We start from the raw sequence: 13,450 nt of genomic DNA, 5'->3' as shown, positions 1-13,450 counted from the left end.
CACATTGTGTTGTACCAACACAGCACTCACCTGCACAATTTGTGCAATGGTAAATTTTGAAAAACAACAATTCATTGGTGCCTACTGTATACATTGTATATTGATACTCAACATTTAAACAGGCCAGTCATTAAAATGGATTGACAGGTCTGTTCTTAGTTTGCACTGGTTCACAAATGTATTGAGTGTTTACTGTGTGAGAGAGGAGTCAGTTGTTTGTATTTCAGTGAGTATGCTGTATGTGTAAACTGATGCCCGCTTGTCAATGCCACTAAGTGCATGCGTTCGAATGCACACGTGTGTAAAGATCCTTGAAACACAATTGAGACTGCAGCAAAACACTTCCATTTTGGATGATAATAAAGGAGAGAATCGATTACTCTGTCACTCAGGGTTGACAGAAATTTTAATTATCTGACAAAGGCTGTCAGTCTTCAATCAGCTGTGTATCACATTGTCTGTTAATGTTTTCTTAATACAATCTGTACTTTCCCTGTGAAATCCTGATGACTCAGTGAGCAAGCTGTGTGTCCAGACAGTTCATCAGCTTGTTTTCCCATGATATCCTTCAAGTGCTTCAGTTGTTGCTACATTCAAATTATGTCTGTCCAGCATCCAAAAACATAGCATTCAAATTAATTTTTATATTCCTTTGTTTTTCACATTCATTTACATTCCCCTGCTTATTGCTGTAATTTATCCAAAACTGTTATAACGATTCATTCCCAGCTCGTACATCTGTCCATCTGTTGAAATAGCCACTGAGCCAAGTGACAAACTGTATGCTGTCTAGAGTGACAATGCTTCATCTGTCTGCAGCAGATTTGTTATTGAAAAACACTGTCCTCACTGTCAGGCGAAACGTAATCTCAAATTAGCCAGCAAATACTGGTTTCTGCAAATTTCACCTTCTTCCTCCCAAGCAGTCAAGAAAGTTTAACAGCCTCTTTTGTCCTCTTCTCCCTCTTTATCACATTTCCTTTTTTTTTTCTACCTTGTCACCGGTGTACAGGGCTCAGGATTGGTTACTGTGGAAAATGTGCCATTCACAGTCCATGTTTTCTGCTCAGAAAAGATCACCTTCTGAATTTAAACTTAAGCTCAGTGCACACCCACATGCTTTACTCCGCAACATCTTGGATCCCCTGAAATATAATCCGCTCCTGCACCTGCTGCCCAGAAGGCCAGTTGTGGCTTTTCCAACTCTTAGAGCTTAGAGCCACCAGAAACACTTCTTGCGCAGTTTCTTGACCCGTGCCTTGGTACTGGGGCGACTGGAGGATGCCGGGGCTGGCGTCGGCTTGGTCAGAGTTGGTGCAGGCACATCATATTCCCCCTCTAGGGCCTCTATAACCCCCTGGAAACGTCCCTCCTGCTGTCTAAAATCATGCTCCACACTGGAGGAGAGAGAGAAATGGAGAAGGCAGTTGAAGAGGAAGGAGACAAAGATGAGTGAGAAACATTATAAGCATGATTTAGAGACTGAGCTAATGTGAACCAAGCCAGATGTTTGTTTGTTTTTTAAATTCAGTTCCTTTCTCACAAAAAGAGAATACCGTAAATGTAGGGGTTAAAGGGAGATGGTGAACAGCTGTGTAAAACAAGAGGAAGTCTACTGGGCAGAAAGAGAGATTAGAAAGAGAGGGGTTTAGAGACAGCTAAGCTAAGGTGACCTAGTGACATCAAGAAATGCTGACAACACCTTAAATACTGTCCATAATGCAGTTTTTATGGAGGTTTAAACTCATATGTTCTTAATTTTGGTGTACGCGCCATCAGCCCACACACTCTTTCACACGTGTCTCAGCTCAGTACTCTTTTCACATCTATAGTATTCTTTTGCACTCATGCACCAGTAGATCACAGGCTGGTGAGATGAGAGGAGTGGGAGGAGAACGAAAAAGAGAGTAGGAAAGAAGAAGAGCATTTGCACAATGGAGGAGCTAAAAGAAGGAGCAATGGAGGAACTTTTTTACTCTTCTATGTTCAAAGCAGACCCTCGTGGCTTACTTTTTCTATGCTCCCATTCCCCCTCCACCCCTCATCTCGCTTGTGCTCTTTTCCCCTCACCATCTCTCTGAAGTGCCCATCGCTGCAGGTCATAGTGTAGCAGACTCTGAGTTTCTCCCTCCATTTGGTAACTTGTGTGTGTGTGTGTGTGTGTGTGTGTGTGTGTGTGTGTGTGTGTGTGTGTGTGCGTGTGCGTGTGTGTGCTGAGCTGGATTATATGGGTGGAGCTACATAGGGTCTGGCATCTGGAGTTAATGAGGCACATGATGAGGCAGGCAGATCGGAGACGACTACCAGTCCTTCCCTCTTTTTGTATGCCAGCAAACAGACACACACACATGCGCGCGCGCACACACACACACACACACACACACACTCAAAAACATATAATATACAAACACAGACGTGCTCCCCTGCCATCTCCATACATCTTCCTCAAAAGCCCACGGCTGAGTGAGAGTAAAAGAAAAACATGCAGAGACTTATGAAAGAAGAAAGGAAAGAGACAGAATCTTCGGGGAGATCGAAGGATGGCTAAATGAAAGAAAGGCGACCTTTAATAAAACAGGGCAGAGAGGTCACTGCATAGTAAAAGAGGAAACAAAAAAAGACAGGGAAGTAAAGAAGGACAAGATGAGTGCCACTGGAGATATGAAGAGGGGAGGGCAGCAAGGTCTCGGCTATCCGAGAAAGTGCGCAGTGATGGAGGGAGAGACGGAATGAGTGAATATAGGAGAAAGTAAAAGCTTGGGTGGGCACAGAGGAATGGAGATGGCCGCATGAATAATTGATAAAGAAGATCTACCGAGACACATATACACAAACAAAGCCACACAGCATACATATAAAGAAAGATAAAGGATGGCACCTGCCCCACATCCACTTACGGTACAGTCTGTCTTGTTTTAGAAACTAAAGCTTTTTCCATGTCAGGTCTCTCTATACGTCCCCTTGTCTCAAAACCTCAGTATAGCTCTCTACCTCTCTCTACCCATACCTATTTCACTCCCTCACAATTTTTCGTGGATTTACTGCACAGCTGCGAAAGCTGCTATTCTTAATTCGTTGTGTAAGCTGTCACCTTCAGCATCTTTTTACGTGCATGTATGACTGCGTGCTACGGCGTCTTTCATCCCTGTGAGACACAGCTAAACCCAAAACCTTTATGTTTTTAAAATGAGGTGTAAAATGTGGAGATCAGGGCTAAAGTTTTGGTTTGTTTGCTTAATACATCTGTTTAAATTTGAGACTTGTGTGTGTATTAGAATACTTTTAGTTTCTAGGTGCGCATATGTGTTTTGTTCTGCTTGTTTCAGCTGTTTAAGCTTTGGGAGGAAAAACAGAGGAGCTGTCAGAAGTTCCTCTCCCTCTTGTCTCTCATTGTAAAGATTAATTAAAACAGACGATGGCAAAACATCTTCAGGCAGTCAGCCCACGTCAAAAGCTCTTTTTTTCACCACAGATCATTAGGATGAATGTTTTAGTCCCACACGTAATTCATCCTCTGCCTGGGTGTCTCTTATGCCATCTCCACTCCTCTTTACCCAGAGTCCTCTAGGGTTTTGATAAGGCCATTATTGTCCAATCAAACAAACAGAGCTCGTGTAGTTGTGACTTCTCTGTGTGTATGTCACAATAAATATGCTGATTTTCTTTTTTTCCACCCCTGTTTTTGAGACAAACTCATACTGACACGAGAAGAAATATGACTAGGCTGGAGAATCTGCCTTTCAGTCCAAGTCATTAACATATTTCAAAGCGCATGAAATATATTCTTTTTTTTGTTTGTTTGAAATATGTATGCACATGAATCAAATAAAAGTTGATTTCCCTTTGTGCTGGATTAATTATCCTGTTTGTATTTGCATGTCTGCAATTAAGACAATAAGAAAGTAGATGCAGAGGTGGGGCTGCTTTGAGGCAAGTAGCTTTGAGAGTTAAAGAGAACTGAAGAGGTAAAGACCCCGCAAAACTTGTCTTTATCCCCTCGAGGCCTGCGAGGGAGATTTGTAGGTGATTGTAAACAAGCAGAATTAACTTCAAGCCTAGCTTTGGTCTGTAAATACTTCTTTTCTTTTAGTTTTATCCATGAAGCTACATGCAACCTACATTTCCAGCTTATGTGAGCAGTGCAGAGAAAGAGTAGAGGGTGAAAGTGGGGCACACTGAGGTGATTAGAGCTTTGGCGATTGACAGACAGAATGAGGCACAGATGTAGACAGGAGTTTGTTTAAAAAAAGAAGAAATGACAGAGATTTTAGTGGCATGTAATGGAAATGTTTATGTGAACATTTGTGAGAGAGAGAAGGAATATGTGGAGCTAACAGGAGGATTAAAGTACAGTATGCGATAAGAGGCAGTGCAGTTCTGCAAGTTGCTGAGGATCTAAGAATGCAGTTAGTTATTTAGGTCAGTCAAGCATGATAACTGGACTGATCATTTAGATGTTGAATTAATATCCTTGTTTGCACAGAGCATTATTTTGTGTGTAAATATCCTCCCTTGGTAGAGCATCTTTCACTAATCTGCAAAGTACAGCAAGTATTAATTTTAATATTTATAAGAGCAATCACTCTTAGTTTCTTTTTCCTTATAATAGTGTATGGTATGAGTGGTACAATAATCAGAGTGGAAGAAAAGGGCAGCGACAGCAGGGTGTCAGGAAGAAAGGGTAATGAAACAAAAAAAGCTGAATAAGTGATAAAAACCTGGAAAGGCTGAAGAAATAACAATGGGAAATTGCATCCTACGAGAGGCATGCAGTTTTACAGAAGTTTCATGGCTATTTCTAAAGCTCCAGGTAAGAATTAGTTGTCATTGGTGTGTTATATAATACAGTAATTATCATTATCTTTATTAGGTTACCTGTAGATGATGCAGGCTGTCTTTTGGCAGGTGGGGCAGTTGTTTATGTCCTGACCAGTTCTGTATGAGCTGCGACTGCAGAAACAACAAATGTAAAACGTTTACACACATGAAAGCAGTTTGACTGAACAGAGCCGTGAATGCTGATGGCAGTTACACGTCTGGTTTTTAATTTTTGCTGTAGTGTTTTGATTGGTAATGATCTAAACAAAATTCTATGTAGGCATACAGTGCATGCGTTGTTTGTTATAATCCGCTTAAGTAAACCACTCTGATATATTTACGATTGCTTTAATCATTAGCATATATGATTTTTAGATACGCTACTTCAACAAAAAAGGAAAGAAATCCTGCCAAGCTTCAACAATATTCATTTTTGTAATAGTGAAAGATTATTTTGCACAAACAGCAGGCTGGGCTTTTCGTGGCGGTGTCACGCTGGTGTCAGAATTGTTATTTCTCTCTCCATGGACACGTACCCAGTGCAGCAACAACAGACATGCTGTCTACGTGTTGTCAAAGGGCACAAAATAGTTGTGATGTTTAGTGCATACAATGTGCCCCAGTAACACTATTCAGGACATTACCAGGATTGCCCCAATGGTTGAGTACCTGCCTGTTTACTATTCTATGCAGGAAAAAAAAATTGCAGCAACTGTCTTGGTACATCAGGTTTTGAGCCACACGTCACATAGCACAGATATTATTACCTTAAATTAGAGGCATAGTGAAAGTAAGCTTATTGTCTTTCATTTTAGATGGCTAGTTTGAACAGCAGAGCACACATGCCAACTGCATCAAGGCTGAACAAGACTAAAGAGACTACAGAGCCAAGGACACTGTTTAGATGTTAGAAAATAAGCTGGAATTTAAAAATATCTGTTAGGCTTGTACTGCCTGCCTCCCAATTAAAATACTTTATTTTGCCAAGGTATTTTGGCTGGCCTTCAGTTGAACCATTTAGAGAAAAAAGTAACTGATTTATGTCAATAAAATTGACATTTTAATTACATGGAGTGAGACTGTGTAACTGGCATCATTTTTCTCCCCCACCAGTCTTTATCAAAGACGACAACAACAGCATGAGAAGACAAGTTTTTGCTTCAGGAGAGAAACGAGACAAGGAGCTGAGCACAGCGACAACCTTTTAGCTCAGCCGACACTTTTATCACAGCAGCCCACTTAGAGTCCTTTCATTTCTGGCACAGCACCAGATTCATGCAGTCCCTCTATTACTTGCTGCTTCTCTTAATGTTCATTCTTTTAATGTCTTCCTATCTTTCAATAGCTACCCTCTCTCTTCTGTCTGACTTTCAGTCTATCTGTTTTTCTGTCACTCTTAGCATGATACATGGGCATCCTCCCAAAAAAGCCTTTACACACAACAGAAGCATGAATGCACATTATACAGCAACAAAGATGGGGTAAGACAGCTGGAATACTGATTTTATGTGTCTTATTGTGCAGTTTAAAGATTAATTGCAAGGTAATCTGAAGGGATTAGACTGCAGCCAGAGACCTCTCTTAACGCTGGACAAAAATAAGGAGGGATGGGAGAGAATAAACCATGTACACAGGGAGTTTAGGTGATGATGGAGAATCATCAGTTTTAGGATAGTTGAGAGGTAATGGTTATGGGTGGGGAAAAAAGGTGCAGACTTTAACTTAATGGTGAAATGGAAGAGGGTGGTGAAGAGGTGAAGAATAGGAAGCAAAACAAAACAGTGTGACAGCAAAGATCTGACAGCAGGGAAGAGTGATGGACAGGTTGTTGGGAGAGGAGAAGGGGGGAAGATGAGAAGGCACAGGAGTGATTCACAGTTGTTAGTTGAAGATATGATTCATACTTTACGGTGAAGTGTGTAGCGAAAGATAAGGAGTGGGAAGGTATTAATTAAAAATAGGTGTGTGGCTGATGGTGAAGAGAGGGATAAATTACTAAAAGCGGGTTAAGAAGCAGTGGAGAAGAGGGGGATTTTTGAAAGACCAGCTGTTATGTGTGGAGGGAAGAGGAAGAACATGTGGCCAGGGAGGAGGAAATTAAGAATCAAAGATTTAGCAGGGGAGAGAAAGAGTAACTGATTAGTTCTGTTTGCTTAGAAGTAGTGTCTGTTTGGGGCTACATGCTCTCAAACTCAAAGGAAATGCAAGAAAGCCAACGCTGACCTCCTGCTGGTAGGTATCAACTCTCTCCAAACATGTGTACACACATTGGATCTCCACACTGGTGGCATTTAAAAATCTAATATACTGTATTGAAAGCCTGCCAGCTATAAAAACTTAAAAGTACTCTGTTATTAATCTCTTTCACTCATAGTGCACCCTCTCTTCTACCCCTCTTTCTCATCTTTATCACCTCTCTCTTGCTTAAACATTTGCTCACGCGGTGAATGCCTCTACCACTCCTTTTACATGTGTTATCTCTTTTTATCACTCCCTTTTTCATTCTGTCTTGACATCTATGTTTCTTCATTTCACACTTTATTCTCAGATTATCCTCTTCCTTTCCTTCTTACCTTCTTCCATTCCCCTATTTCCCCTTCTCTCTTCAAGTTATTTTCCTTCCTAAGTCCCTTCTCTCACCCTTCAGTGAAGGCTTTGCTCTTCTCCAAGTCTTGAATCACGTTGAGAAGCACCTTTATCTTCTCCTGATTGGACAGCAGGTTCTCCTCCACACTCTGCAGCTGCTTCTCCAATCCACGTGGTGCTTGTACTGCATGTCCGTCCAGAAGTCCTCCCGGTGCCCCATTGCATTGTGCTTTCATATGAGTCTTACAAGGCAGAGTGTGGTCATCGAATGATTTGTTCTTCTGATTTGTGTAGTCCTTGAGTTTGATCCGTTCTAAGGATCGTTTCGGTACGTTTGTGGTCTCCTGGGTTTTGTTTTGCGCTACAGATGTGGCTGGTTTAGACTGAGTGGATAGAGGACAATTTTTTGGTGGAAGAGGTGGGGTGGTGCTAGATTTTGAGCTATTGTGACAGGAAGGAGCTGGAGACTTCAAAGCAATACGGGCTACTGTGTTCTGATGTGACTCTTCATCAGTGCGTTGGCCTTGAGCCACAACTTGACTGCGTTCATCATTTGAGTGTGATTTTATCACCTCTAAAGTTGGCGTGTGTGTTTGTTGTGTATGCATGTCAGCTGTGGTCCTATCTGTGTTACTTTGTGTATCTGTTGTCTGCGTGGAGGAGTCCTTGTAAGAGGTAAATTCTGCAGAGTGTGGCCTCATGTGCTGCTGTGAATCTTTGGCTTTGTTCTGAGTGTGTGTTGCGTGGTTTGAGTGTGAACTGTGCGCTTTTGGTATAGTGTGCGACAGCTGTGATAATTGAGTAGTCTTTACTGATGTGTGTTGCTGTGTGTTGGCTGTGTCTGTTTTTTTGGTGCAAGACTGGGAGTTCATAGTAGCAGAGTTGTTCCTTGACTGATTAGGAGCCACAGGCGGTTTCCGTGGCGGATTAGGTAAAGTCTGGCTAGCTGTTATTTGATTAACTGCCCTCCTGCGACATGCACCAGTGCACGGCGAAATCTGAGATCGTCTCCTCCCACATGTCCCACAAAGACGAGGCGGAGAAGTCGTCATTAATCTGCAGGGCCGAGGTGGGGTGGCGTGCACAGTTGTACAAACGCTTACTGTCTTTAACACCGTGCGATGACCCTCCCCTCGTAGAGACTGCACCCTTCTCCTCTCTTGGGCAGGCTCCTTACCTTCTGTGGCTTCACTGCAAACCCCTCCCACCACATCAGAGGCTACCACACTGCCATTTGTGTACCGAGCTGTCCTTTTACCTCTCGTGTCCTTTGGGTTTGTCCGTATGTTTTTGATCTGGCAGTAAACTCCACTGCCTGATCCCTGTGACCCCATGTCGTCCTGTGTCAGGCTGTTGATCTCGTTTTGAGATGTCTCTTTTGACACCGGCAGACTGTTGCTGTCACTTCTGATAACTCCCCCTGCCTCTGCTGTTGTTGTTGTTTTGTCTGTTGCCATGGTGAGGAGCCGAGGTGTGTTGGTTGGTTGGCTGCTGTGGCGTTTGATGGAGGGGAGAGTCCGAAGTCTGGGAGATGTCTGCACCCCGACACTGCACAGTGGGCCCCATCGCCCCCCCGCCAGGGGAACTCCCAGTGCAGGGACTGGATTTGTTGGGTCAGCCACCCTCCTGCCCATACTCCTCTGGAGGCTTGCTCAGCCCCCTGAGGAGCTGAAAGGGATGGAGGCAAGCAGCGACATCAGCCGCCAGCAAGATTAGATCTAAGCGCAATCCAAGATGTTTCCAGCTCTTGTTTACCCAAATTAATTTATGTGAAAGAGTTTTTAGGGAGCTGGAGAAAGGAATTCAATATCCAATAAAGCTGTAGACTCTCAACTTTCTTCCATTAATGATCTTATTACTTGAGCTACTTCCGACTGGATGACACTGTCAAAGCTTTTCTCAGTTTCCAACCAGAGGCCCACAGATGATGAGTTGGATTGCTTTTCTGGGCATTGCTGGTTTGTTCTGGAGAGAGGAAAGAAATAAAGGCAATGAATGATAGAAACAAAGGTAGAAACAAGAGAAACTGGCAAGAAATAGACTGGCAAGAAGACATAGACATTAGGCACGTAAAGCACCGTGTAAAAGCTTCGACCTCGACTGAGAGCATACACTGACCAGATCAATATAGGTCTATCAAGTTCTTATTACCCTAGCAGGTGGGTGAGAGTAACAGTGGCAAAACTTTAAATCCCATCAAGGAGAATGAAAAGACTATAGAATATGTTCAGGGTAGGTTATGGGCAATTGCATGTTTCTCTATAGAGTTGGGAGTTGCATACAAATCACAGGAGCTATAGATCCTGTCAATTTAAAAATGCTGCTTAATTCTTTTATTAAGTGATCTAAGGAGCTTGGATCACTTTAATTTAATTTAATTTTAAACGTTACAACACATTTAAAATTATTTTTTCTTTCTTTACATTCCATAATAGTTTGTAGACTTATAACTAATCATTTGTTATCATTTGTCGTAAAAGCAGTTTGGAAATGTTTCAAATGAGTTAAGATAATTTAATAATTTTGTGATCAACTCTATAGCATTGTTCCATGTTTAATGTTTCTTTTGTGTCTAGTAATCTATACAGACATTGTGCCCTTCGGTCTATTTTAAATGTTTTTTTTACTTGATTTTTTTTACAGGCAGGAAATTTAATGTTAATCCATGACTAAATTATGTTAAGGTCTTATCTTTGTTTTGTGTTATTTTGCTTAGTCTAAAATTTTTGCATTGATTGGGAGAGAAGCAAAATTAGCCATTTAGTCTTTATCATTTCAGATCACTGACTCAGTGTAATTCAGTGGCGCACTGTGTCACTGCGATTAGCTGATGAAACTGGGCCAGAATTCTATTATATTTACTGTTTTTTTCCATATCAGGATTTTGGGCTATTGCAGGAAATATGGGCAGGGTACATCAAAAAGAAAAAGACAGATAAGGAAGAAAAAAGATCGCTATTTAAATAACTTACCCAACTGGTACTATATTTAAGAGCATGGAAAAGTGGATGCAGGAACATTTGTCTGGTATATTTCGTTTTAGCTAATGGAGCTATGCTAATTTGAGCTAATGTAATTACACACAGTTTGGCTCTTGAGGATAAATGGCAGTGCAGTGCATTTGCTGTCTGCACAGAACTCAAGCAACAATACATTTTAAACTTGTTGCAGATCCAGCTCATATATTGTAGAAAATTTCTTTTTGTCCGCCTGTGTTTAAAAAGTCAGTCACCGTCCACCTTTGATCCCTCACTGCCGCACACAAAGCTGGTCTGCAGCTGGTGTGAGGTCATTTGTCCATGAAATTAGGCTTGTGTGTGTATCTAGGCTGAAATCTTTGTGTCTTCGTTTTTTCTTCTATCTTCTATTTTCACAAACAACGTTGTCACTCTATTCAGCCAGTGTGGGGTGCAAAAGCTGGCTGCATACACACACACAGACACACACACGTAATCAAACACACACAGGGAAGATGAATGGCTTAGTTTACACCAGCTGGTGCAACATGTCACACAGATGCTTGCTGTATACGGTCAATTGTGGAAAAAACTAAAAGATATAGAGAGAGAGAGAAAGAGGGAGAGAGAAATAAATCAGCTATAGCCATGTTCACCTAATAGTGTAAGAACCCATGAGATTACAAACAAAAAAATCTTCTATTGTTTCATTATTGTAAAGAATTCTTTCTCAGGGTTTTGAGAAGTTTTAAAACAGCTTGTTGGCTCTGGCACTGTAGCAGGTAAAATTATGTGCTCACCAGTGGACAGGTAACACATCCTAACTGCAGTGAGCCTGACTGCTACTCTAATATTTCATATGTATTCAGAATGAGAGGCTTGTACCCATTCACTCATACCAATTCCCTGTCATGACCTAAGCCTAATACCCCATGCTGTTTTGACTGCACAAGGAGAATAAAAATTGACATCTTAGCCTTTTCCCCCCCTTTTTCCCTGACAGCAAGTGTAATTAAGGTTGTCAGACTCTTTTCAGTTTTCATTTTAAAAAAATTAAATATTAATACTGATGCTGGTGGGCTTGCCCATGAGCTGAAGTGCTGAACAAGGAACAGTTTAAATTTAGACTGTTCAGCCTGCATCCTGCGTCTGAAACTTTCTAGACATAGAAAACAATAAGTGTCACACAGTGCACTGCATTGCTTGAGAGCTTCAGTGACAGTGGTGCTTTGAAATGTAAGGTTTCTGCATAAGGCATTAAAGATCAAAGGATTTCTGTTTCAGTGACATATTGCTCCTACTTATATAAATATCTTGACAGTGTGTTTCGCTTGTGGAGTGTGACATTGCCAGGGAGGGGTCTCGCATTATTGACAGCCCAGACTGCTTATTATTGTTTACTGTGCTAACTGTGGTAATCACTTTCCTGGAGTGGACGACTGAAGCTTTAACTTATATTTCATGCGTCCCTTTTTATATACAAAGCAGGGCACAGCGACTGGGTGAATGAGAAAAGCACTGAGATTCGTTGTTTGCACAAACAAATTGCAGATGATGATGGCATTTCTGTGGTGAGAAACAGATGGAGAGGGAAAGCAAGAAGAAGAGAGCTAGCCGGTGTTTGTGTGTGCAAAAAAAGAGAGAAAGAGAGAGAAAGGATGCATATGTGCGTGCATATGTCCCCATTTGTGTGTTTGATTGTGTTTAAGAGCTGTCAAGCAGCTTGTCTTGGGATTCAGACTGAGTGAACTAAAGGTAATTCCACTGCAGCTGACTTGCCTTTCCATCAGCAGCCTCATCAGACAGCAGAGCACCTGCTGCAAGTTTTTTCTTTCTTTCTTACTTTCATCATTTTGTGTGTGTTCCTTTTTGAAGTCTGACTCTTCACCCCTGACCTGCATGATGTCAGGCAGAAAGTGACACCATATCCTCAGAAATCCAGCTCACACTCTGTGTATCTCAGACTCTCTACCCTTCTCTTTTTCTCAATCACTTCCCCCTCTTTTAAATCTTAAAGGATAGCACTAACCTCGCATCCCTCTTTCATCACTTGCTGTGTTTGTTGTCACACTTTCCCACTCAGCACCCTCTCTTCCATCTCTGTCATGCAACCTTTGATTTTCTCTGTGCTTCTCTCGCCTCCTCTTTGTTCTTTATATATAAACATAGTCTCTCACCAACATTTCACCTCTGGCTGTGCAAAATAAACGGGGAGGAGAAAGGGAGGAAACATTGTCATCTGGGGGATAAAGGAGAGGCAACTGAAGAGGATAACAGGGTACACAGCAAAATCTCCAGTGTTAAATTAACACTAGAGAGTGTCTATATGGGTCCACACCTCTGAGTGTTAAATACAACACTGTTGAGTGTTAAATTAACACTTTTGACAGTGTTATATGTTTAAAAGTAACCTAGTCAGTTTTGAAGATTAACAAAGACTAACACTGAGCAGTGCTGATTTTCTAACACTGGAATATTTCTAACATTTTGAGTTATTTTCCAGTGTTAGAAAATCAGCACTGCTCAGTGTTAGTCTTTGTTAATCTTCAAAACTGACTAGGTTACTTTTAAACATATAACACTGTCAAAAGTGTTAATTTAACACTCAACAGTGTTGTATTTAACACTCAGAGGTGTGGACCCATATAGACACTCTCTAGTGTTAATTTAACACTGGAGATTTTGCTGTGTAGACGCCGGCACAGGCAGGGCTGACAGGTGGCCAGGGGATGACAGCGAGAGAACAGATGTATTAGCAGAACTGTGGACAAGATGAAGGACTCGCGCGAGCATTTGTATGTGTGGGTCAGCGGAAGAGATGTGAAGGCCTAATTTTCTATAGTTGCTTTAAATCTCCAATCAGTTTCTCCTTTCATAATCTGAATGACTTTTTTAAAAGATAAAAGTAAAAACAGAAGACTGGAGGAGAAGGAGGAGGATGTGTGAAGAGACAAACATTAAAGGAAAGGAAGAAAAAAAGATCTGGGATGCCACACACATTGCTTGCCAGTAATCAATGAACACCGCAAGTGTGCTTGAGCATCTGTCATCACGCACACAGACCATACAAGCCTTTCAACACCGCAGGG

General features: G+C 41.6%; 2 protein-coding genes across 2 annotated transcripts in view; one reads left to right on the top strand and one right to left on the bottom strand.

The window, feature by feature from the left end:
* dock2 (dedicator of cytokinesis 2) overlaps positions 1–13,450 on the top strand; it is a 100,978-nt gene that overhangs the window by 50,314 nt on the left and 37,214 nt on the right. The window lies entirely within an intron of this gene.
* Positions 1,214–9,038, bottom strand: insyn2b (inhibitory synaptic factor family member 2B). The gene is made up of 3 exons (XM_085362624.1): positions 7,459–9,038; positions 4,876–4,950; positions 1,214–1,397 (listed from the first exon to the last, which is right to left on the bottom strand). The coding sequence occupies exons 1-3, from the start codon at positions 9,036–9,038 to the stop codon at positions 1,214–1,216; spliced, it is 1,839 nt and encodes a 612-aa protein (XP_085218750.1).

This window comes from Diplotaxodon limnothrissa, linkage group LG2 (assembly GCF_057381915.1).
Source record: "Diplotaxodon limnothrissa isolate DT_005_m linkage group LG2, D_limnothrissa_male_GT1.1, whole genome shotgun sequence".
NCBI classification, from domain to species: Eukaryota; Metazoa; Chordata; class Actinopteri; order Cichliformes; family Cichlidae; genus Diplotaxodon; species Diplotaxodon limnothrissa.
Note: the sequence above shows the minus strand (reverse complement) of the source record. Positions and strands in the feature narration are given on the sequence as shown.